General features: G+C 40.9%; 1 protein-coding gene across 4 annotated transcripts; it reads right to left on the reverse strand.

The window, feature by feature from the left end:
- Positions 1–378: 378 nt before the first annotated feature.
- Positions 379–22,519, reverse strand: FBXO7 (F-box protein 7). Of its 4 annotated transcripts, none has more exons than XM_046646584.1 (9): positions 22,163–22,519; positions 18,251–18,341; positions 13,913–14,140; positions 12,498–12,639; positions 9,338–9,421; positions 5,951–6,046; positions 4,047–4,223; positions 2,066–2,103; positions 379–1,067 (listed from the first exon to the last, which is right to left on the reverse strand). In XM_046646584.1, exons 1-9 carry the CDS (start codon positions 22,282–22,284, stop codon positions 678–680), a joined length of 1,368 nt encoding a protein of 455 aa, XP_046502540.1. In that variant the 5' UTR covers positions 22,285–22,519; the 3' UTR covers positions 379–677. The 4 variants fall into 4 exon arrangements, with proteins under 4 accessions (XP_046502540.1, XP_046502539.1, XP_046502542.1 ...); XM_046646583.1 differs by having other exon boundaries at positions 18,251–18,545; XM_046646586.1 differs by having other exon boundaries at positions 18,251–18,393; positions 22,163–22,518.
- Positions 22,520–22,821: the final 302 nt, after the last annotated feature.

The following is a 22,821-nucleotide window of genomic DNA, read 5'->3' on the forward strand; positions in this document are numbered from 1 at the left end:
CCACTCCAGAAGAAGCCAGAAACGAGAGTCCCTATAACCCAGTGGTCGTCAACAGCGCTGCTCCAGCCCAGGAAGGTTCCCCACGGAACCTGGGGAAGAGCTGCAGAAAGAGGGAGGAGTGGACCGAGCTGGCGGCCGTCCAAAGCACCCCCTCCACGTCCAGTTTAACCAAATCAGCTCTGCTTTTATTCATTTCATGTATCAGCCTTCTGCAAACAATCTCATTTGAAGAAAGGGTGCCACTAAAAATAATCCCCTACAACAATCTGATGACACTGAATAGGTTCTCTGATCATTCTGGAATGTCCAAGTAACGTTGTGAAGCTGTTGTGAATATTTATTACATATCTTTCTCTAATAAAAATCAAGACTGCCATGTAATTTACACGTAATTTTTTTTAATCTGGTACAGAACATCATCAGTGAACCACCTTTATTCTAGAGGGGAATTCAGAGGGAAGTCAGTAGCCAACTATCCCCCGGCCAGCCTCATCATGCAGTAACCTTTGGGCCGTGCCACCCCTGGAGCTTTAAGTACATCTACTGAAAAGCTTCTCTGAGTGCATTTCTCAACACCACAAGCAGAAAACACTAGGGATCAGCACCCCAACAAGATGACATCCGTAGCTTTAAAACACAAAACCAAAACAAGCTCCAGAAGTGACATCATGAATCAATTACATGAATGGTAGCCGGCTGTCAGCTGACCGACCCCTGCTGGGTCTGAAGGGAAATCTGTCATTGGGGCCACCTCGCCCTGGCAAGATGGGGTTAGGTCCTGGAAGTGGGCCAATTGGATCAAAACGTGGTCTGAGTGGAGGGAACTGGCTGGGTGTCTCCCCAGGCCCAGGGATGAGTGAATTGATTGGGTCCCCAACATAGGGAAGTGTTAGTCTTTCATCATATTCACCACCAATAATTCCTGGAGGAAGGAGAGAGCTGGGAGGAAAAGGCCTGGGGTGCAAGGGGTTGGGATAGAATGGAAGGGGGTGGGGAGACGATGGCAGGAACATCACATGCCGCCCTCTCTGAGCTTCTTTTCTTTGTTTGTGCCTCTTCTTGTATAGCTGTAGAAAAACAAGAACAAGATATGGTAAGTGATTGGATATTTCCCCGAAGTTCCAGTCTGCCTTCACTGTATAGATCTATCCACACTTTTCTTTTCTCACATGACAAAGGCAGACAAACAAAGAAACCAGGGCCCAGAAGAGAGCTCTGACCAGTTTCCATCTGCATGAATCAAGTCATAGCTCTGAATACAATGCCAAAGTAACTCTGTTCTTTAATCACACCGCAACTGAGCAACGGCCAATTTGGAGTAACGATAAATCCAAAGGAGGGATAACTGTGTGACATGTACTTTTAACACTAAAATCTAGAGCTCTCAAGTTGATAAGCAATTTTAAATCAGCCTCTTTTGAAAGTGGGAAATTTAAATATTTGTTGACAATACCATGCCACAAAATGTAAAGTTACAGTATTGAGGGGGCAGCACTTAAATTCACTTTTTCACCTAAATTATGTCCCCAATGGATCCCAATTTAAACGACAAAAATTAGATGCCTATTTTAGAGGATGGAACATATTCCTAAAGAACAATCCTGCGTATTTCGTACACATTTGAGGACTTTCATTGAATACTCTTCTCTAGTCCTTCATCCCAAGTTTTCCTCAGTCCTGTCAATGTCTTTGATAGTAAGCATCTGCAAATATAACCATGTATTTATTCTTTTCATAATGTGCTATTCTCACTAGCTGAACGGCCAGACTACTCCAGCAAAAAACTCAAAAATTTTTTGCAACAGAAGAAGAACGGAGAATGTTTTATATTAAGTAAAAGTGAAAAATAATCATTGTGTTAAGATTTTCTCCCTGTGTAATTACAGGAAAGTAAGGACTAAGTCGAAGGTAAAACTTGAAAACATTTTCATTTACTGAAAATTAGCAACAAACTTAAAACAGATTTCATTATATAATAATAAAAGTGAAAATATGCTCTTAATGTATTAATTCATTAGTTATTTCTGAGCTATGAACATTAGCCTTGATATTTAAAAATACCTACTTCTTTCCAATCTGTGTCTCGAACTCTCACAGTACTATCTACAAAGGAAAAACAAGAAATACGGACTTAAAAACGCTTCATTCAGCCAGCATTCAACAGCAGGTTTGCTTTTGTCCCAGGAAACTGAAACTTACGCATTAAGCACAAGAGGAAGATGAATCATCTGTTTCACCAGCACTGTATCATTTAGACTTCCCTGAACCTAACTCGAACGCCCTCTTGATGGCTGAGGGCAATCGTCAAGGTTCTGTGCTCCGTGGCAATTCAACAGTGACTCCCTCAGGGCTGCAGAGGGCGACAGGCTGCTCCCCCTGCACTAACTGTCCCACCACATCCCCCCCACCCCAAGTCTCAAGTAGGTGTGTCGGCTGCTTCTAACCTCCAGGCTCACGTTACACCAAACTGGGTGACAACTTCTGAACGTCTGGTCACTACTGGAGGTAAAGCTGACTTGAGGCTTTTCTCCACATTTGGGTTATTTTCTCTCAATCATGTTCTGAATGACTCGACTTTCAGAAGTATGACCATGACTAAGTATTTTTTAATGTACTTATTTACTTGAAATATGTGAAATGAGGAAAGAAGAACCCCTTCAACTTTAAGTCTAATGAAGAGTTCGCATAAAAGGTAGTGACGTCTTCTCTAGAAGTTATTACACTGGCACAAAAGGAAGATTTATAAAAGTTCCAGCCGGTAAGGTTATATCCATAGGGAAATTCATTATAAAATCTGAACACTCGGATTACAAATGAGCTTGAGGACCACAGTCTGGAGATGGACAGAGACAGGCTGTACTTTAAACTGAACGTGAATATACGTGGAAAAGGGTATTTGTTCCTTTTATGAGTATTTTATCACAGCCTGTTTTCTTTGGGTTAGTTCTTCCATAACTGTTGGTCATTTGGTCTTTCCATTTTAAGTTTTTTCAAATTTTTTGAGATGACACTTGCTGCCTCCTAGAACAAAACAACATTTTAAACTTTGGACTCAGGGGCATGAATAAAGTGGAACTTAGGAATCAAGGAGGAAGAAAAGGGAAAACCAGGTCATTCACACTTCTTAAATTTTGAAGTTTTAAAAGAAAAAAAAGGTTTTTAACAATCCAAATGATTCTACTTGATACTCTTATTTAAGGGAAAAAAAAGGGCATCTACCCACTAGATTTTTATAGTTGATAGGGGCTATGTTATCATATATGCACCATCATTCAAACTTTTTTGATGTGAACCACAAATATTTTACATTGCAACACAGTATATACCTACATATATGTAATTGAAAGAGAAGTTTACTATTTTATGAAACCCATACTGATTTTCTTTTTAAATGATCCATTAAATGGATTTCATGACCCACCCCAGGCTCAAACCACAGTTTAAAAGAACGTTGATACATAGTAAAATGGTGGTGGCAGAAAGTAAGTTCCACAATCAGGCTTCCAGCCTTGTATCGGGAAATCCTGATACACAAGGCAAAGGTCTCTCACGTTTTAGATAACTTCTCCCCATCCCCAAGTCCCACCGTCATCACCGCTGCAATGATCGCCAGGTCACTGCAGATGTGACTACACAGAAACATAGCTTCCCCAGCAGCACGCCACAGTGGAGCGGGGCTCTCTAACTTGCACACTGGTCACAACCATGGAAGGAGTTTAGAAAAGCAGCAGATTTCTAAGTCGGATACTAAGGATGATCTATAGAGAGAGAATGAACCTGTCTTACTTCCATTTTCCTATCCTGAAATAGTCTACTTGGTCTAATAGCTATTTGTGTTATGGAAAATACAAAGATGAATGGGGAGAGTTTTTAGAACATAGGCAGGATATATGAAGCTTAGAATCTCTTTACAATACAGCTATGTTACAATTATTTGCAACTCAAAAAAAAAAAGGCCTGCAACAGAAAACTTTTGGCAAACTGAGTAATTAAGACCTCAATAACAAAGAGCCCTTTTCTTGTTAATATGTCACCAGGGAAATCACCTCGAAAATCCCGCAGATATAAACACCTCCACAGAAGTGGGTCATTCGAAGCAATGAAGAGGTCATGACAAACTGCAGACAAAGACAGGACAGAACGAACATCCAAAAGTCGGAAGATCCGTAGTTTCAGCTCCAATGGAAGGACTACCAACCCAAACACATCTGGCAGGTTCAGTGCTAAAAGGAAAAACAGAACAGGCAGCAGTGAGTAAAGAACATCTGGTTGCCCCCACAGCCAACAAAAGTCGCCACTCGTTCCTTTCTGAAGAGGTGACAGGTTAGATGGCAGTCTCAATTATTCAAGCATATGTCACCTACAATGAACTTTCAACCCCAGGGTGACTACATCACTACTGCTAACTCTAAGCCCCTTATTCCCTTTACGTTTTAGTAGAAAGACAAATACTTTTTAATGCAGAATAACTAACTATGACAATTTCTACATACTAGCCAATGGCCTTTTTTGTGTCAAGCAATATTCAAAGCAACAAAAAATTCTCCGTTCAACTTCAGAAAATGGGTAATTCATTGGCTTTTATAATTGGTTCCCAATGCTGCCACTTACTAGCTGTGTGCCCTGGGGCAAGTTATTTAAACTCTAACTCAATTTCCTCATCTTTAAAATGGGTTAATAATATTACTTACCTCAGTGAGTTGAGAATTAAATGTGTTAATACATATACAGTCATGTACCGCATAACCATGTTTCGGTCAACAATGGGCCACATATACAACAGTGGTCCCATAAGATCAGTACCATATAGCCTAGGTGTGTAGTAGGCTATACTATCTAGGTTCGTATAAGTACACTCTATGATGTTCACACAATGACGAAATCACCTAACGATGTGTTTCGCAGAACAATATCCCTGTTGTTAGGTGACACATGACTGTAGAGTGCTTAGAATAATGTTTGCACATAATAAGCACTCAAGTGTTAGCAACTACTATTATTTGATGTCTAACAGGCTAAAAAAAGGAAGGTAGATAAATTCAGAAGCTGGAAATTATATGCCAGCTAAAGGACTGTGGTGGATGATGATTCTCAATCATTTTCTACCCTATAATTATACTTCTCCACCCCACGACCATCAGGCTTGGCCATTTTGACTTGTTTTGTCCAGTGGAATGTGAGTGGAAGTGGCATATCATTTCTGAGCAGAAGATTTAAGAACCAACACATGGTTGGGCCATGGACTCTCCTTTCCCTCTGTCACAAGAAGAACACATCTTGGACAAGGACTACTCCTCCACACAAAATATGTACATGAAGAAGAAATAAATGTCCACTTCGAGTCACTCAGATTTTAAAATATTTTTAACTACAACACAGATAAGAGAGAGTTGACAAATACCAGGATCTTGAGTGAATTATAAAACTCACTGAATTATAGTTTCATCACCTACAAAATCAAATCTACTTCAAATTTCTTAGCATTAAATGAGAATGCCTGTGAAATATCCAAAGTACCTAGCATAGAGCCCCAATAAATATTGTTTAAAAAAAACTTACTCAATTTATAACCTCTATATTATTTACTTATGTATTTATTGAACAGCTATTATGGGCCAGCCCCTGTTGAAGGCCATGAGAACACAAAAGTGAGTAAGACATATTCCCTGCTTTCAAGGTATTCATAACCTTTGGTGGAAACAGGTCATATCAACAATTATGATACACTGGAAAATGAACTACAATAAAGATGCGTATAAAATGTTGTGGAAATATAAAGCAGAAATGAATAATATTTAAGGAATTAACATTTAAACTGATTCTTAAAAGAGCAGAATTTCACTAGAAGGAGAAAAGAGGAAAGAGTCGTATGTCATAAAGTGACGAGCACAGTACATAAACTTACTGTTTGTTCTAGCCATTCAACCTGTAACAGTTTATCACCTCTCACCTTGTCGGGTAAAAGCCAGAAGCGGGTACACCAGCTGGTCTTTGAAGAGACGTGAGAGCTTCTGAAGATCTTTGTATATCTTGGCTACATTTTCCCCTAGAATATTTTTTAAAATAAAAAATCAAAACACAGAATCAAGTGGAAAAATCTGAAATGGTGTCCTCTACTTCTGCCAAACCAAATCAAAGCAGTAAATAAATTTTCACAAATAATTCCTACATAGACAGACATGAACTAAAGACTTGGAAGCAACCTAAGTGCCCATTAAGGGATGAATGGCTAAAGAAAATGTGGTATATATACACAATGGAATACTGCTAAGCCATAAAAAAACAGATGCAATCTTGCCATTTGTGACAACATGCATGGACTTTGAGGGTGTAATGCTAAGTGAAATAAGTCAGAGAGAGAAAATCAAATACTGTATGATCTCATAAGTAGAAGATAAAAACAACAAACACATAAGAGACAGAGATTGGATAGGTGGTTACCAGAGGGGAAGCAGGGAGAAAGGAGGGCGAAAGGGGTGATTAGGTACGTGTATGGGGATCGATAATAGTCTTTGGGTAGTGAAAATGATGCAATCTACAAAGAAATTGAAATACAATGCTATACATCTGCAATTTATGTAATGTTATAAAGCAATGTTACCCTGATAAAAAAAGTAAAACAAATTTTTAAAAAATTAACAAAAGAAATAAAACAAAGCAGTTTCCAACTCCAAAAACATTTAAAAAATAAAAATCCCATATCATCAAATTAATAGAGCTGTACCCAACCTATATAGCTCATAGGCTACAATTACAGTAGGAAAAACTGTGGTGTGAGATTCACACACCCAACAAAGATTTACTGAATATTTACGAATCTTTCCTGGGCACTGGGGGTACAGTGGGGAACTGCTCTTGTGGAGCTTAGATCCTAGCAGAATAATAATAGTATTTATCACATGATGACTATGTATCAGCATCTCTGTCAAGCATTTTTCAAGCTTTCTTTCAAATCAGCAGTTCTCCCCAAGTAAGAGAGAAATACTATTATCCCCATTTAAAAACAGGACAAGGTAGCAAGAGCCCGTCCAAGGTCTCACAGTAAGTGGCAGGGCAGGATACAAACCTAAGTCTGGCTCCAGAGCACTTGTTTTAGCCTCTAAGCTGCTACACAGCGTGGTCCATGGATCACTACAAGCGACATCACCTGGGAACTGTTTAGAACTATTGACTCTCAGGCCCCACCAGAGACCTACTTAATCAAACCTGCATTTTAACAAGATCTTCAGGTGACTGACATGTACATTACAGCATGGGAAGCACTGTCAAGCTGCACCTGAAGTTCCCACTTCAGTTTTCCTATCTATTTACCAAGTGTATAACCTTGAACCCTCTGACCCACACCTGTTTGCTCACCTGTTTAAAGAAGACACCACCAGTGCACCAGAGAAGAGTGGTTAAAATTTAAAGCTCCACGCACAGTGCCTACTATACGAGTAGATAATCAGTTCATGCTTGCTCCCTCCCCATTCCATACTTACGTATTTCACTATCCAGAATAAATAAAACACTCATTATAACTTGATTGATAATAAAAAAAGACATGCAGCTAAACTCTAAATCTCTGTTGCATGAACTACAATTTTGAGTTGAAATCAAATATCAAGATATTTTAAAAATCATTTTGGTTCATGGCCTTTTTTCAAGTGTGAAAACATTTTCTTTAAACAAATTTTTTCCTCCAGTGACCTATTATAAAAGTAATTAGGAACTTATAAATAAAAGGATAAATAACAGTACCTAGTATGTACTAGTTACTATCCTATAAGCCACAGTAAAAATTAAAATGACTTGTCAAATGAGCAGTACTATATTAAAAATACTATATTAATTTAGTCCATAAACCTATAACAGTATTAACTTTCTTCCTCCCCTTTCCCGCTTCCTTATTTAACAGAAACCAGATAAAGAACACAAATCTGAGCTACATTCCTATAAAAGTTGTTTTTAAAAAACAGGCCTAGGAGTCCAATCTATTCCAATGCTAAATTCTACCATTTATTAGCTCTGTAGCCTTAAAGTAATTTAACCCCCTCTAGACCTGTTTCCTCATCTATAAAATGGGCATAACAACCTCCAGTGCTATAACATGTAGACTATTTCCACTTCCCGTAGCAAGGTGCTCCCTAGTATGGAGATGAATACTCAGTGTTGTAGCCAACAAATTTCAAGTTTTCCTGATCCTAAAGGTAAGACCCTCTTTACAGATTTATCAGTCTACTTCATGCATTCTCAACAGGGGTAATAATACCCCAGATAGGGCAAAAATTGGTTCTTGGGGGAAAAACCTCCAGCTATTACATTGATTTGTGTCGCTCCTAAGGGCCAGTGTATACAAACAAATATACAGTATGTCTATGGTGTCAAAATATCACGGAGGAGAATGATTGGGGGAAAAAACATATACAAAGGCTCCTTAGGGGATTGATAATGAAAAAAGGGTGAGAAACACTGGTCTAGTATGACAGTAAATGCTCAGAGACCATCCTAAGTATGCATTCTGCCGTCTCCTTTTCCTCTCAGGGTTAGTCTCTCGGGGCCTGACCTCCACGGGAACTGACAAGGGGACGTCTCCAGGCCTTCAAAGCAAAGCTCTAGATCTAGGTAGCTTCCCTTAAAAGACGTTGCTGTAAACGCCCTCTCCCCACTGTGCCACACCACCCTCCTCAGTTCACGCAGAGGACGAAGTGGAGCAGCAACTGTAAAGGCACACGTCCAGCACGAAACAGGCACTTAGAAGCTGTTAGTCCCTCTCTACCCCATCGCTTCCCCTGCAACCACCTGCCAGCCTCGGAGACTTTGGGCTTAACTGAAAAAGGAAACAAGAAAACTTGTCTCCTTTGTATCTATGAACAATCTTACAGAATAGAAGCAAAACCATGCTTGGAATGCAAACTTTTGGTAAAGTTCCAATCTGCATCAAATAGCAACCAAGTTTATATAGGTTTAAGCAAACATTCTGAGTGCAGTTTTTCCTCCAATAATCTTCAATAATGAAGTTGGACTGTATGGTTTCCACAAAACACACATCTTCTCCATGTTGGTTAAATACAATGCTAGGAAAACCCACAAAGATTAATTCAGAAATGATAAAGCATCAATAGTGTGCAATGCATGATATTCCATAGTGTCATTCCATAATTGCAGTAGAAATATAATTCAGCACTCCGAGACCCTAAGAAAAACAGGAAAGAAACAGAAACTCTGCAACACTGTCTTGTACTTGCTTTAATCTCATTCAGAAATCTTCAGTCTTTTGAGTATTACCTTTCAGTTGTTTTTTTTTAAGTGAACCTCTCAAAGCTTCACCCCAAAAGTTAAATCATGGTTATATTACCTAGTTCCTCTTTGCAAATAAAAGATGCTGGCAGCAGCTGCAGTCTTTTCACACTTCTAATCTCACTGTTGATTTTCAGTGTAGCTGTAAATAAGCAGAAGAAAAATGATGAAAAAGTTTTGTCACTTCATCACTTGCCTTTGTTTTTAAGAATGGGTTTGCATTTCCTTGTCCCCAACATACAAAGGACACATTATACAAAACAAACTGCTCAATATCTACTGCCTTCCCTCACAGCAAGTCCAAAGTATAAACTAGCCATCGCATGAAGTAAAATTACTCTGAAACACCACCTTAAAAACTACAGTGATGGGGCCGGCCCGGTGGCACAGCGGTTAAGTGCGCACGTTCTGCTTCAGCGGCCCAGGGTTCGCTGGTTCGGATCCCAGGTACAGACATGGTACCACTTGGCAAGCCATGCTGTGGCAGGCGTCCCACATAGAAAGTAGAGGAAGATGGGCACGGATGTTAGCTCAGGGCCAGTCTTCCTCACTAAAAAGAGGAGGATTGGAAGTAGTTAGCTTAGGGCTAATCTTCCTCAACAACAACAACAAAAAAAAAAACACTACAGTGAGCATTTATATAAAATCCACTACATATTACCAACAGGACCTTATTACTAACCGAAAGCTATGCAACAAGGTTAATAGGAGACAGTGGAACACAATAAAATCTTTATAGCTAATGAGGTCACTAAAAATTCCATTTATTTTTTATTTAACCTTTGGCAATGAGTCTTCCCTTGTTTATTAAAAGAATCCTGCTAGTTTTCACAGCATCCTCTCTCTCTAGACCCGAAGGACCAATACTCTTGACATCACCAGAGGGTTCAATTTTATTCATATACACAAAGGCGCACTTCATCTCATTCCATGAAAGAGCCAGTGATGTGCTCTTGCATATGTGCACTGGGCAGGATGTGTGGGGTGAAAGAAAGATTTAAGGACACACTGCTCCTTTTCAAAGAATCAAGCCTGGAATGGCTGTCTGCCATGCAAGTCGGCAAGCAGCTGATTTGCCAAAAATAGCAGGACCAAGGGAACAACATATCAGAAGCTGAGAAATCACCAAGACATTTAGCAGTTATTTTCTTTAAGTATCCTGAAACTAGTAAACAGAGGTTATTGTACACATGTTGTTAGAGTGCCTTTATAAGAAATTGAGGCAAAATTACCACCTCACATCTACTATTTGGTGACTTCAACCTTGCAAGTTATGAAGTGATTAGAATGATCAGATGAAGGCAGAAACTGTTGACCCTCTGTGTATAAGAATGACCAACTAAAAGTTGCATTTGCTGATTGTGATGTATTGTTGCTAGGGAACAATTCTAGGGAAGTTGCTAGGTCCTAGTGCCATCAGATAGAAATGTCCTGACAAATGTGGAATACCACCAAAGCCATGAAAGCTGAAATCTTGAGACTTTTAAATAACATTTCAAAGAAGCTAGTGATTAAAAGGAAATAGCAGAAATTACATAATAGGGACCTAGATCTTTTTTTTTTGGAGGAAGATTAGCCCTGAGCTAACTGCTGCCAATCTCTCTCTTTTTGCTGAGGAAGACTGGCCCTGAGCTAACCTCTGTGCCCATCTTCCTCTACTTTCTATGTGGGACACCTACCACAGCATGGCTTGACAAGCGGCGCCATGTCTGCACCAGGGATCCGAAATGGCGAACCCCGGGCCGCCAAAGAGGAACGTGGGCACTTAACCGCTGCACCACCCGGACGGCCCCTAGAACTATCTTTCATTTCAAAGATCAAGACAGCGTAAGTCAGTGGCTTTCGAAATAAATTTTAGCAGGAAAAAAACATTTTTCAAACAAAATCTTACAAGGAACTTCAATAAATGAAAGAGACAAACATGTGCTGCTCAAGGTTTAAGTGGCGACAGGGGTTTTACTAAGGCTCCTCCTTGCTTCCCTCGCAGCAGAAACCAGGGGCTGCAGAACATGCTGAAAACCACGGAGCCGAGGCAGAGCATGCAGTCCTCCCATCTAGCTAAAATCAAAACGGAGCAAAAATTCTCGTCACTCAAATGGATCTCCAGGATGTGTGATGACGAGACTATTCAATACACAGACCACCGGTAGTTGGTATGGACCTCTGGGTAGCATCTGAGCTAAAATGAAATACAAAAATGGAAAGGATTGCTATCCCAGTGAAATTTCTTAATATAAAGGGGAAAACTAGAAAAAGAAACTCTACGCAGAGTGACTTTCTCGGGGGTGGGGGAGGGAGGAAGGGCAGGAATAAAACACATTCTAAAGCCTCAGAACCCTTCGCAGTGTCTCTATGCATTACTGCTTAGAGACGCCAAACGGGGTAAAAAGTGACCCCAGCTCAATCTCACCTCTCACCACTCTTAGTCTGAGACCTCAGTTAAAAAGACAAAAAACAGGGGCTGGCCCAGGGGCGTAGTGGTTAAGTCTGTGGCCCAGGGTTCACAGGTTCAGATCCCGGGCATGGACCTACACACTGCTCATCAAGCCACGCTGTGGCAGTATCCCACATACAAAGTAGAGGAAGACTGGCACAGATGTTAGCTCAGGGCCAATATTCCTCACCAAAAAATAAATAAATAAAAAAGCCATCCACAGACATAAAGAAAAAGTCTTCTTCAAAGAGTTCATACAGGGGCTGGCTCCATGGCCGAGTGGTTAAGTTCACACGCTCTGCTTTGGTGGTCCAGGGTTCCGCTGGTTCAGATCCTGGGCACAGACACAGCACTGCTCATCAAGCCATGCTGAGGCAGCATGCCACATGCCACAACTAGAAGGACCCACAACTAAAAATACACAACTATGTACCAGGGGGCTTTGGGGAGAAAAAGGAAAAATAAAATCTTTTAAAAAAAAAAGAGTTCATATGTAATAGACTCATCTCATTATTATCACAACTCCCCCTAAAGCAAAACAGTCACAAAGTTAAGACAGCAACAGAGTGTGGCTGCCCCAAGAGGGAAGGATGCTGACCTAAACATCAACCTCGTATTCCATAATCTTTCAGACTCATGTTATCAGTGGACTAGGGATTAAGCAAAGATGAGAAGACTCGTAACTACATCATGATAGCCATCCACGAAAGTGGCTATAAAACATTCAGGGAGAAACACGTTACGTAGTCACAAACTAACACCCCTAACTATGCCATCCACTTACCATTGATCACGATCAGGTTTCCCAAAGGCACACAGGTGAGGGCAGCAGAGCCGCCCTCGCAGAGAGGATGCGTGTACTGCAGCTTATACACACCGCCTGACCTCCAGTTCTCTGGCATGGACACAGCCTTGGCTTCAGTCCCCTGGGCAACAAAATGAAAGGGAAACAGATAATAAAGGTGTTACTCCCAAAAAGATTAAAAATCCAAGAGGCCTCTAACTTATCGAGAAATAAGCATTCCATAAAGTTCCCTTAATAAAATTTATCAAATCATTAATATTGTATTAATAAAATTTTGATAGAAAAATGTTACGATATATTATCCTCCATCAAAATTTTTCCTCAAATAGATAAAATAACATCAGAGATAGGGACCGATTTCTTTCTTCAAAGACACTTCTGTGCCTAGCAAAGCCGTATCATTATTCAAGACCCCAGCTCAAATATCATTTCCTTTGTGAAGCCTTTTTCCGAAAAAATCCTGTTTGTCATTCCCTCTCCTTTATCCCCTAACATTCTGTTTGTATTTCTATTGTTGCATACTTCTATTATGTTATTTACCATAACACATCATAATTTTCTTTTTGTTTCTCTCAACTTACGGACTCATCCTAATTCCTGGCTCAGCGCATGGCATGCTGCAGGTGTTCAATGGTCACTGAATTACTCTACATCTTTGTTACTCATAACATGACCCACAGACCAGCAGCATGACTACTGTGTGGAAGTATGCAGAATTGCAGGCTCCCCTCTAGGCTTATAACAGAGTCTGCATTTTAATAAGAGCGCCAGGTATTCTTGTGCACAATAAAGTCTGAGAAACTCTACTCTAAATGTTCTCTGTGAATCTCTGGAATCCTATATTTGTATATGTCTCTCCTAGGATTTAATCAATATAGTATAATGGTTTGTTTACTTTCTCTCTCCCACTCTTGGACCATCAGCAACCTGAGGGTATAGACAAAGCACTGCACGTGACATTGGTAGATAGTCATCAAATGGAGAATGAATGAATGAAGGTAAGCAACGACAGCATAAGAGCAAGGTCCCTCTTCCGAACTGCATCTTATTAACTTTCTGGGATTCACAGAGCCATTAACATAAAAAATAACCTACTGAGCCATCTATCTAGCCATGCCCAATCCACACTGCTGACCACATTTATCTCCATATCTTCATATATAATCTTCTGTCTTTATGAAGGGGAAAAAAAGAAGGGAAGGAGAGAAGGGAACATTTACTGATTGCCTACTGTATGCCCACCACTGAGTTCAGCACTTTCCATTTAATACCCAACCACATTTAATGAAGAAATCTAGAATAGCACAACGCCTGAGTGATGTTTATTGATATAGCCCCTTTCCCAATGGGAAACTTAAACCCCAACAAGATGTTTGTTCTGCTTGTAGTCTTACCTGAGGTATGTAACCCGACTCCAACATGAGCAGATGTAAGGATACTATCAAGGCATCATTGGGATCAGAGCAGTCCGCTGACTGGTAGAGGGTCTCTAATGAATGTGGCACCTGTCCTTCCGCCGATTCGCTGCAGAGCATTGGTTCTGAGGGATAGAAACCTGTGCCCTCTTCCGTGTCCACAACATCTTGAATTGACTCAGCTTCAAAATTTTGACTAGGCCCCAACTGAAAAGGATAACAAAACAATGAATTCATTAAGTAGACTTTTATTTTTACACAGTATATTTTGTATCCTAAAGTGAACTGAGATTAGTGCTCAAAGCCAAAGCCCATTATTGGGTTCAGAAATGGGAGACATTTTAAGCAAGTCCTCCTAAATAAGTAAGCCTGTAATCTACTCCTCCATCCAGAATTCCTTATCTCCGTTAATCCTGGCTGATACGCCCAAAACCTGGAAATCATCCTACACTCCTCCCTCTACCTTACTAAACCCCACCCCCAATCTGATCAGTCTTCAAACTTGCACTGAATCTATCTCCTAAATCCATCTAAAATCCAGCCCTTCCCTTGGCTTAGGAAGGGGCTCCTTCAGACTCATTTATCTCCTGACTTCCAGCAACAGCCTCCCCAAGTATCCCCAACACCACTTTCTTGTCTTCCAATATATTCCACCCACTGCTGCCAGTTTTTTAACAATTAAGAATCCAATTATGTCCTATGTCCAAGCTTAAAATTTGCCCCTATTTCCCCAATGCAGACAGCAGCATTTCCCTAAATCATGCTTTAGAATGTGACCCTAGATGTTCTCAGGAAAAAAGTGGTCTACAATCAAATAAGTTTGGAAAATGCTACATGCTACAGCCACCTAACCTCACCCTCCATATTCACAAAATACATTTTGGCATATAAAACTCTAAGAAATCCATAATAATAATAAGTGTGCATAACGTTCAGCCAAGAAACACTATCCTCTTCCCTCAACGCTCAGTATCCCCTTAACACTTACTTATAATCTCATGAAACAAGTTTTTCCTAGAGGACACACTGAGAACTGCAGGCCTACAAAATAAAGTCCAAACTCCTAAACTGCTTAGCATACGAGACCCTCCATGACCTGATCCCTAACTCTGCATCAAGTGCACTTTCTGCTAGTCGCTTCCTCTCCACTCTAGTATTCCCCACCCTTCCAGAGGTCACACAGACTACCACTCTGCCTTGCAAAGGCCTCGACTGTTGCGCTTGGTCACACTGTACTGCAGTTTTCCGACTCCATTTCTACAGCACACCATCACCACAAGCTTAGAAAGGAAGAGACTGTGTGTCACCATTTCTGTAACCCCAGTACTGTACCTGGCACATAGGAAGTACTGAATAACTGTTAGTTGAACAAATGCTTAAGGATAATATCTTACAACTTCATAATGTTTTTGTTTTTGAATGTTTTCTCATTTGCACCATACAAAAATTCTATAAAACAGGCAAGACAGACGATGTTGCCTTTTTATATATGCTGTAGTTACAACTCAGATTGAACAGCATAATCAAGGTTACTACCTACTAAAAGACTGAAATGAACCAAGACCTCCAGTCTCGCAGTCCAGGGCTTTTAGACATGACACACTGCTGCAATGCGTCTGAGTCGCCTGCGTTAATTTTGTTCACAAAGTCTGTTTCTTAGGCATGTGCTAGCTCAATTCTTAAGGCAAAGGACATGTTTCTTCTTTTTAAGTTCATATTTCCATTAAAGAACGGGCAGAGGAAATTAAAATTGCATAGTATGAGAGAAAGCGGGGGAAACTGCCAGGGAGCAGGAGGCTGTTCTTCCACAATCCCTGAGGACCTGAGCCTGCTGGCTTAGTGGAAAGATTCAAATTTATGTTAAAAACTAGAGGCCAACAACAATTCACACTGCCTAAAAAAGGCTCCATCACATTCCTTAGCAAACAGAAACTACTTACTAAAACCACACAGCAACTGACTAAATCACAAAGAATTCAGGCTCATTGCTTCTTACCTATCTATTATGCCTAACTTTTGGCCATTTACTACTTACTGACAGTTATGAGGGAGAGAATATACGTGGAAAAAACATAAAAAAGGGTTAGCCTAAACTGATAATGTCATGAGGGGAAGATATCAGGATGCCCTGGTGAGCTTATCAAACCTTACCCCCACTCCACGAGAACCACTGACATTCTCTGAGCCATTCTGATATGATACAATTATTTATCATCTTCACACACGTTGAAACGAAAAGAAAAGTTTGGCACCACTTCTCTAAACAGATCATTGACCATATGTCATTTACAAATGCCTGGAACAAGCGACTGAAATGCAGTTCAGAGCTAATACATGGGTCTGATATCATGTTATCCCTGTTTCTCACTAAAGACTCAACAGGTACTAGGTGAATTCCCAAATATAATGAAACAAGAAAATTAACTTACATTTAATTAGAAGAGTAAAATTTTCCTATTGTTTCAAGTTTGCCACACCCATTTTCCTTTTCTAATGCTCTCTTCTACATTTAATTAGCAGATCGTACTGTTTCAAGTACTTAAAGCATTATTTATGAGATTTCCAGCTCAGTTTCCACACTAAGATTTTAGTCACCCTATACAAGTCTTAGAATACCAAACAACATGCTTTTGGAATGGAAATTACTAACTTGAAGCAATATTAATTTCTCAAAACTTTCCAAGAGGAAACTAGCAAAGTAACTATCACATATACTAAGAAAAGTTCCATCTTATTGGACAATTTTAACAGTACACAGAAATAAAGGGAATGGGCCCTTCTACCAGAATTTCTGAATGAGTCTATCAGCAAAAAAAAATTCAGAAACATAATTTAAATACGTGGTCAAATATTCTTACTCATTCCCTAGATTATCTCTATGAGATAGAAACACAGACATACCTAATAATTTCTTTAAAAAATCATAAAAATATTTTGAGTTTTGTAAAACTTTTTTTTAACTTGCTTAATCTCTCTGGGTACTATCACTAAAACTCTGGACATAGATAATTTTCATAATTTACCAATCTGCTCAAAAGTATTTTTAGTATCTGTCTACACTTAATGCCATAATTGGCACTAAGAATATTCATATTCATAAATGTATAAGGCCTGCAAGAAAAATCAAGTTGAAGTGATAAGTATACACACACAAAACAATTAACAAGAGGGCATATGTATTGGCATCAAAAAAGAAGTAATAAAAGTGACCATTTGTGCCATACAAGAAATCAAAAGGCAGGATAATAAATATGAGGTGTTTATAAGGCAATAAAGACAATTAACACAAAGAAATTAAGGAAAATTATTGGGCTGTGGTTGGCAGGGCCTTGGAAGGTGGGCAGAGATACAGACAGGAGAGGGAGGAAGGGCAGTGGACTCCAGGCCGGGTGAAGGTCAAGGGCAAGGACATGAAGCAGCCACAAGGTTGTGTGCGCACACGCACGCGTGTGAACGTCCTGGCAGGTAGAGGGAGAACGACAGGGCGTCTGGTCTGACGAGAGATGATAGTGCACAGGAGGGCAGAACAGAAACTAGCCCTGGGAAGGCTGTAGGGCAACTTCTCAGAAAGCCTTAAAAACTAGGTACAGGAGGAGAGACACCATTTTCCTCCTCTGTAACATGACAGGGTTGAATTAAAGATATTTGGTCTTTTTCAGTTCAAAAATTATGAGCGGAGGTGTATCTATGACAGAGTTACTAAAAAGCAAGGGAACAACACAATAAAAGACGTGTAGGAAGATGATGAAGCTAGAAAGCAGACTGAAGAACAGACACTGGAAGCCTGGAATGGAAAGGAAAAACTGACAGGGCTTGTTAAGGGGTTGGATGTAAGGAGTCAAAAATCACTCCAAGGTTTTAAGCTCAGGAAAAAAGCAGTGCCACTGACAAGAGAGGGCAGCTGGTTTGGGAAGAAGAGAACATCAGTGCATATATTTTCAAATTTATGTTGGCATTTTTAAATCCTGGTATACATATCCTGCAAATCATTTGCAAATAACTGGACTACACAGAGCCTTAATGAGTTGGGTAGATCAGAAAAGCAAAGCTGGGAATCATGAGGTTAGAGGCAACAACAGAAGCCAAAGGATAATTTTTTTGAAGGAGTGAGTGTCTGAACAAAATAAATAGGTAAAAACTGGGTTCTTCAATGTCAGCCCAATATTGGTCCAGGCATTTAGTAGTTTAAAAAAAATTCTATAAGAATATAATCTGCAATCTACTGATGACAATTATCCTGACTGGTACAGAATTCATCCAAGGTGTTCAGTATGATTTACCCACTACCCTATTTCTTGTCTAGATATTAATACTCACCATACTGTCATCACCCCAGACATCCGATTGGGCTGCCTGTCCTTGGAATGAATCACTCAGTTGTTCATCCTGTACGCTGGACTGACTGGAGCTGGCGGCCAAAGAGGGTTGGTCATTATTCTGGAGTGAGGAATGCTCTGAATCTGTGGATGAAGGTAAATTAGGTGCTGGAATGGCATCTTCAAGAATCAAACATATCAAGTCCCCAGAAACAATCCCATATGAAGCCAAGGTCTCTTCATCTCCAGTGAGGGCATCCTTGTTGTTCAATGTAATTGCAAACCGGGTATCAGAACTGCCAAGAAAGATGGATAAGGATGGTAAGAGCTACCTATTACCATTACCCTCAGTAATACATTCGGAACATAAATAAGGTACAGAGTATGACCCTAGAAAAACTAAGTTATGAAAATAAAACAAAACAAAAATTAGAAGGTAGCCCAAGTTTTGGAAAGACTATCAAAATTATTCATTCTTATCACCGAATGCTACTAGGTTATAGATTTCTAATGGCTAAAATTCTAGCCTGGGGGATAGGATACAGTAATTCTGCATCATTAATCCATGTTTTCATCAAATCTAATCTAATTTTTTATATTTTAACATCTTTGAAACAGAGATGCTTCTTAAAATCAATGATATTATCATAGCTTAACTGACAGCATTTTTTCCTTTATTGTTACATGAAACAGTGTGCATCTTAAGACTGACAGCAACTGAGAGTCAATGAAATATAGTCTTCTTAAAATATAAGTGGTATCACATCATTCCTCTGCTGAAAATTCTCCAACAGCTTCTCTCCGAACTTGGAACAGAATCCTTAGCACAGCTTTGAAAGCCCAACATCTGACCCCTACCCACTTCTCCTACCTTACCCACCTTGCGCCATCTATCCTCACTCGCTGTTCTCTATTCCTATGAGCTTTCCATCCGTTCTTAAAAACAGATGAACCTCATGGCAGCCTTTGGGCCTCTACATGTGATCTCCCAGATCTTCAAATGACTGACTCCTCCTCATCAATCAGGTCTCAACTCAAATGTCATCTCTTCAGAACTGCCTTCCATCCAGCCTCGAGCACTCTATTCTATTCTCATGTCTTATTTTATTATAATTCTACTATTTGAAAAATATCATACTTGTTTATCATCTCTCTCCCCCACCCCTACCATTAGAATTTAAGTTTCATAAGATCAGGTATCTTGTCTGTCTAGTTTTCAAAACTGTATCTCCAGCACTTGGCAAATAAAAGTATCTGTGGAATAAACGCAACCAACAAACATCAGTCAGCAAGATCAAGATGAGACTGAAATCAGGGCTACCTACTGGATCTCCTTACAGGCAGTTCACTTATGTTGGTTCCAAAATATGAGAGCCATGTCCTCAATGAATATTCATAATCACAAACAGCTAGATGAGTGTATACAGATGAATAGAAATTCATCCCTCCTACTGATAAGTTCAAGTTCACCCTTCTTAGTGACGATCAGTTATGATGTCTTTTCCATGGAAGACAACACAAATCTAAAAACCCACTGCTAACCAAGCTAAGAGCTCCAATTAGCCCAAAGCAATGAACTCCCATCCTTCTGCATCACAGATTATCTGACCTTGAAAAAATAACCATTAATTCATTACACAGTGGTGAGGATTAATTAACAAACCATTGTAGAACAATTTAAAGAATATTTACACTCAGCAATGCTGACTTCATTAACTTTTCGCAGCTAACAAAGGAAGAGTCTTTTGAAAATCATATTCTGTTTATTCTTTTTTACAATGGTGCATTTTCAAAAGTGCTTGAAATAATTCAACTGTTTTCCTCTCACATGTAAATACATTTTTTCTTGCCAATTAAAGTGTCTTTGGTAAGGAAATTATTAAAGTTTTAGAAACTACTCCTGCTTATTAGAAAAGAAGTACCTATGCTTCTGTTTTCAAATACTTTGATAACAATGGTGATGGATGGTAATTAGTCTTTGCGTGGTAAACATGATGTAATCTACAGAGAAATCGAAATATAATGATGTACACCTGAAATTTATATAATATTATACACCAATGTTACCCAATAAAAAATTAATTAAATTAAATCTTTTAAAAAACGCTTTGATACAGGTTGAAAATCTGCCAGCTACCCAGAAAAAACACCATCCCAACTTCAGCAGAAAAAAAGAAAAAGCATCTCGAATGAACTGTGTGTTTATGGATCATTTGTCACAGCGAAAGGCTGTTTTTTTAACGGTATCAAGTACAATGTTCGCTCAAATATCTACTTTATAGAAGATGCAAAGAGAATCGTCTGCTTAATAAAAATGTTGGCCTTTCCTCCCCTTTAGAAAAAGGAAAGCGCTATTTCTAAAGCAATATATGGTTTTCCAAGAGAGAGGTTAAAAAATTGTTCTGTTTTCTGAAAAAGTGAAAAAACAATTAAGTTCATCAGGAAATGCCATCCTAGAAACTTCAGGACTTTTAAAAATATTTGACAGCAACCCCAGATCCACTTGCTCAGCAAAGACACTTTAAAAATAATAATGTCATACGGACACATTTTAAAACTGCCAATTTATTCTAAAATGAACATACTTTCAGAAGAATAAAATTTCCTTTCACAAGCTGAAGCTTACATTCCTTCCAGTTAACCAGCCTCAACTGTAAAAACAAACCTGAAAGAGAAACTAACTTGAGTTCTTGGATAAATAGAGTCATACTGGGTTTCACATCCTTTCAAGACTGTCCCACCTGATTAAAAAATAATACTAATAAAATATACACACATATATATGAAAATATTTTAAAAAGAGAAGTTATTTTGGAAAAATCTGTGGTGGGGTAAAGATGTCAGCATGCAGAACACTTATGTTTAATACCAAGAAATAACAATAGGCACGTCACTTAATATGTTTAAAAGGAGTTATGTCAATACCAAACGGGCTTACTTTTAACGCAACAATGCCTTAACCTCAAAAATGAAAGAATAAGAAGTTCATAACATAGCGTCATTTTACTGAATTCCCTAAAATTAATTTAGAAAAGGAGCCACTTAATTAACAGAAAGGTTTTCTATTGAAGAATTCACCTAAAAAAACCCCAGCGAACATTTTCAATTTTTGGCACATTCAAATTCCCAGTTCGACAGCTGAATATTTGAAGAGGACCACCCTTACTTTCGTCCCTCTACTCCCAGATTATCGTCCCCAGAAGATGCCCTCGGTGGAACAAAGCAGCCTCATCTGCGGACCCATAAATTAATAACAGAACGTGATCCTTTATTTCTCAACGTCACTGCTCCCAAACTGCAAACTCTCCAGGGTCAACACATAAGGCCAACGTTGACCTTAGTTTTAGCAAAAGAGCATCATCTCGCCCAGGAAAATAAAAAGATCTGAAACACGCCAACACACGAAAACTTTGCAGCGGGTGGGTCAGGGTCCCCGCGGCGCCCTGCCCGTCACCACTCCACGACTCTTAAGACCGCAGCGGTACCAGTTACGGGGGGCCTCGAATAGAGGGCCGCTTTCTAACTCCTTCCAGCACTTTCCAAACTTTTCCCCGGAAATGCTCCAACCGCTGGAGACGGTAAACTTCAATCCCTAAGCCCAGCCAAGCCCGTCATTGCCCACTTGACGTTTAAAGGGCGCGAGGACGGCGCATCCCTGCCTACCCCTGGGTTCCCTTCCTGCAAACCCGGAGGGGGCGGCTCACCCTGGACGGGAACCGAGTCTCCCGCGCGCCGGGCCATCTTCTCCGCGAGCCGGGCCCCCGACGACCACAGCCCCGCGCCCGCTCCCCGCCGGCCTGCGCGTCACAGTCCCCGGGGCCCGGCCCGCCTCACGTGACGGCCCGGGGCGGGCCCGCGCCACCCGCCCTCCCCAGCCCCTGGGCCCCGAGGCGCACCCGCCGCGGTCGCCTACCTGTACCCCCAGGTGGGCAGCAGGGCCTGGCTCAGGTGCGCGCGCAGCTGCCCCAGCGTCGGCTCCGCTTCGGGCATCTCCAGCGGCCAGGTCCGCTTCTGAAGCCGGACGCGCAGCTTCATGGCGGCGGGAGGGCCCCGGGGCCTGGACCCGGCGGCGGCGGCTCCCGGAGCTGTGGGGGGGTGCTGAGACGTCACCGGGAGAAGGCCCCGCTACGGCGGCCGTCCGGCTAGCGGGTCTCTGGAACCCGAGCGCTCCGCCGCGCTCCTGAGGGCGCCCCCTGGAGCCCACCCGCCGGCGGGAGAGGGGCGGCTGCGGCGAGCCGGGCACCTCCGGGACTCACGATCGATGACTCGGCGCGCAACGGCGCCGCCTGGGAGCGGGAGGGGCGCAGTGCGCAGGCGCCCAGGGGCCGCGGGACTGGTCTCCCGTCTCCAGCCGCCGTGGCAGTGCCGGCTCCCTCCAGGTGTGCCTGGAGCACGTAAGCGCCGGAAGGGATGCTGCAGACAGTAGGGCTTGCCGCTCCGCGAGGCGCAGATGTGCCTGGCTCTTACCCCGTTTCCTCCGTGACTCTAGGTTGAGCCCGGGCTCTGGTGGTTTCCTTCTATTACAGTAGCAAAATGGTACAACAGCTTGTAGTCCGTGATTTCTGTCGGAGA

This window comes from Equus quagga, chromosome 19, assembly GCF_021613505.1.
Source record: "Equus quagga isolate Etosha38 chromosome 19, UCLA_HA_Equagga_1.0, whole genome shotgun sequence".
In the NCBI taxonomy this organism is placed as follows: Eukaryota; Metazoa; Chordata; class Mammalia; order Perissodactyla; family Equidae; genus Equus; species Equus quagga.

Bases quoted from the DNA above. Each gene is read 5' to 3' on its own strand.
- FBXO7 (XM_046646583.1), bottom strand. From the start codon at position 22,284: ATGAAGCTGCGCGTCCGGCTTCAGAAGCGGACCTGGCCGCTGGAGATG. The intron at 14,141-18,250 runs GTGAGTATTAAT...TATCCTTTTCAG, and splicing joins TCTGGGGTGATGACAGTATG to TTGGGGCCTAGTCAAAATTT. The intron at 12,640-13,912 runs GTAAGACTACAA...TTTGTTGCCCAG, and splicing joins AGTCGGGTTACATACCTCAG to GGGACTGAAGCCAAGGCTGT.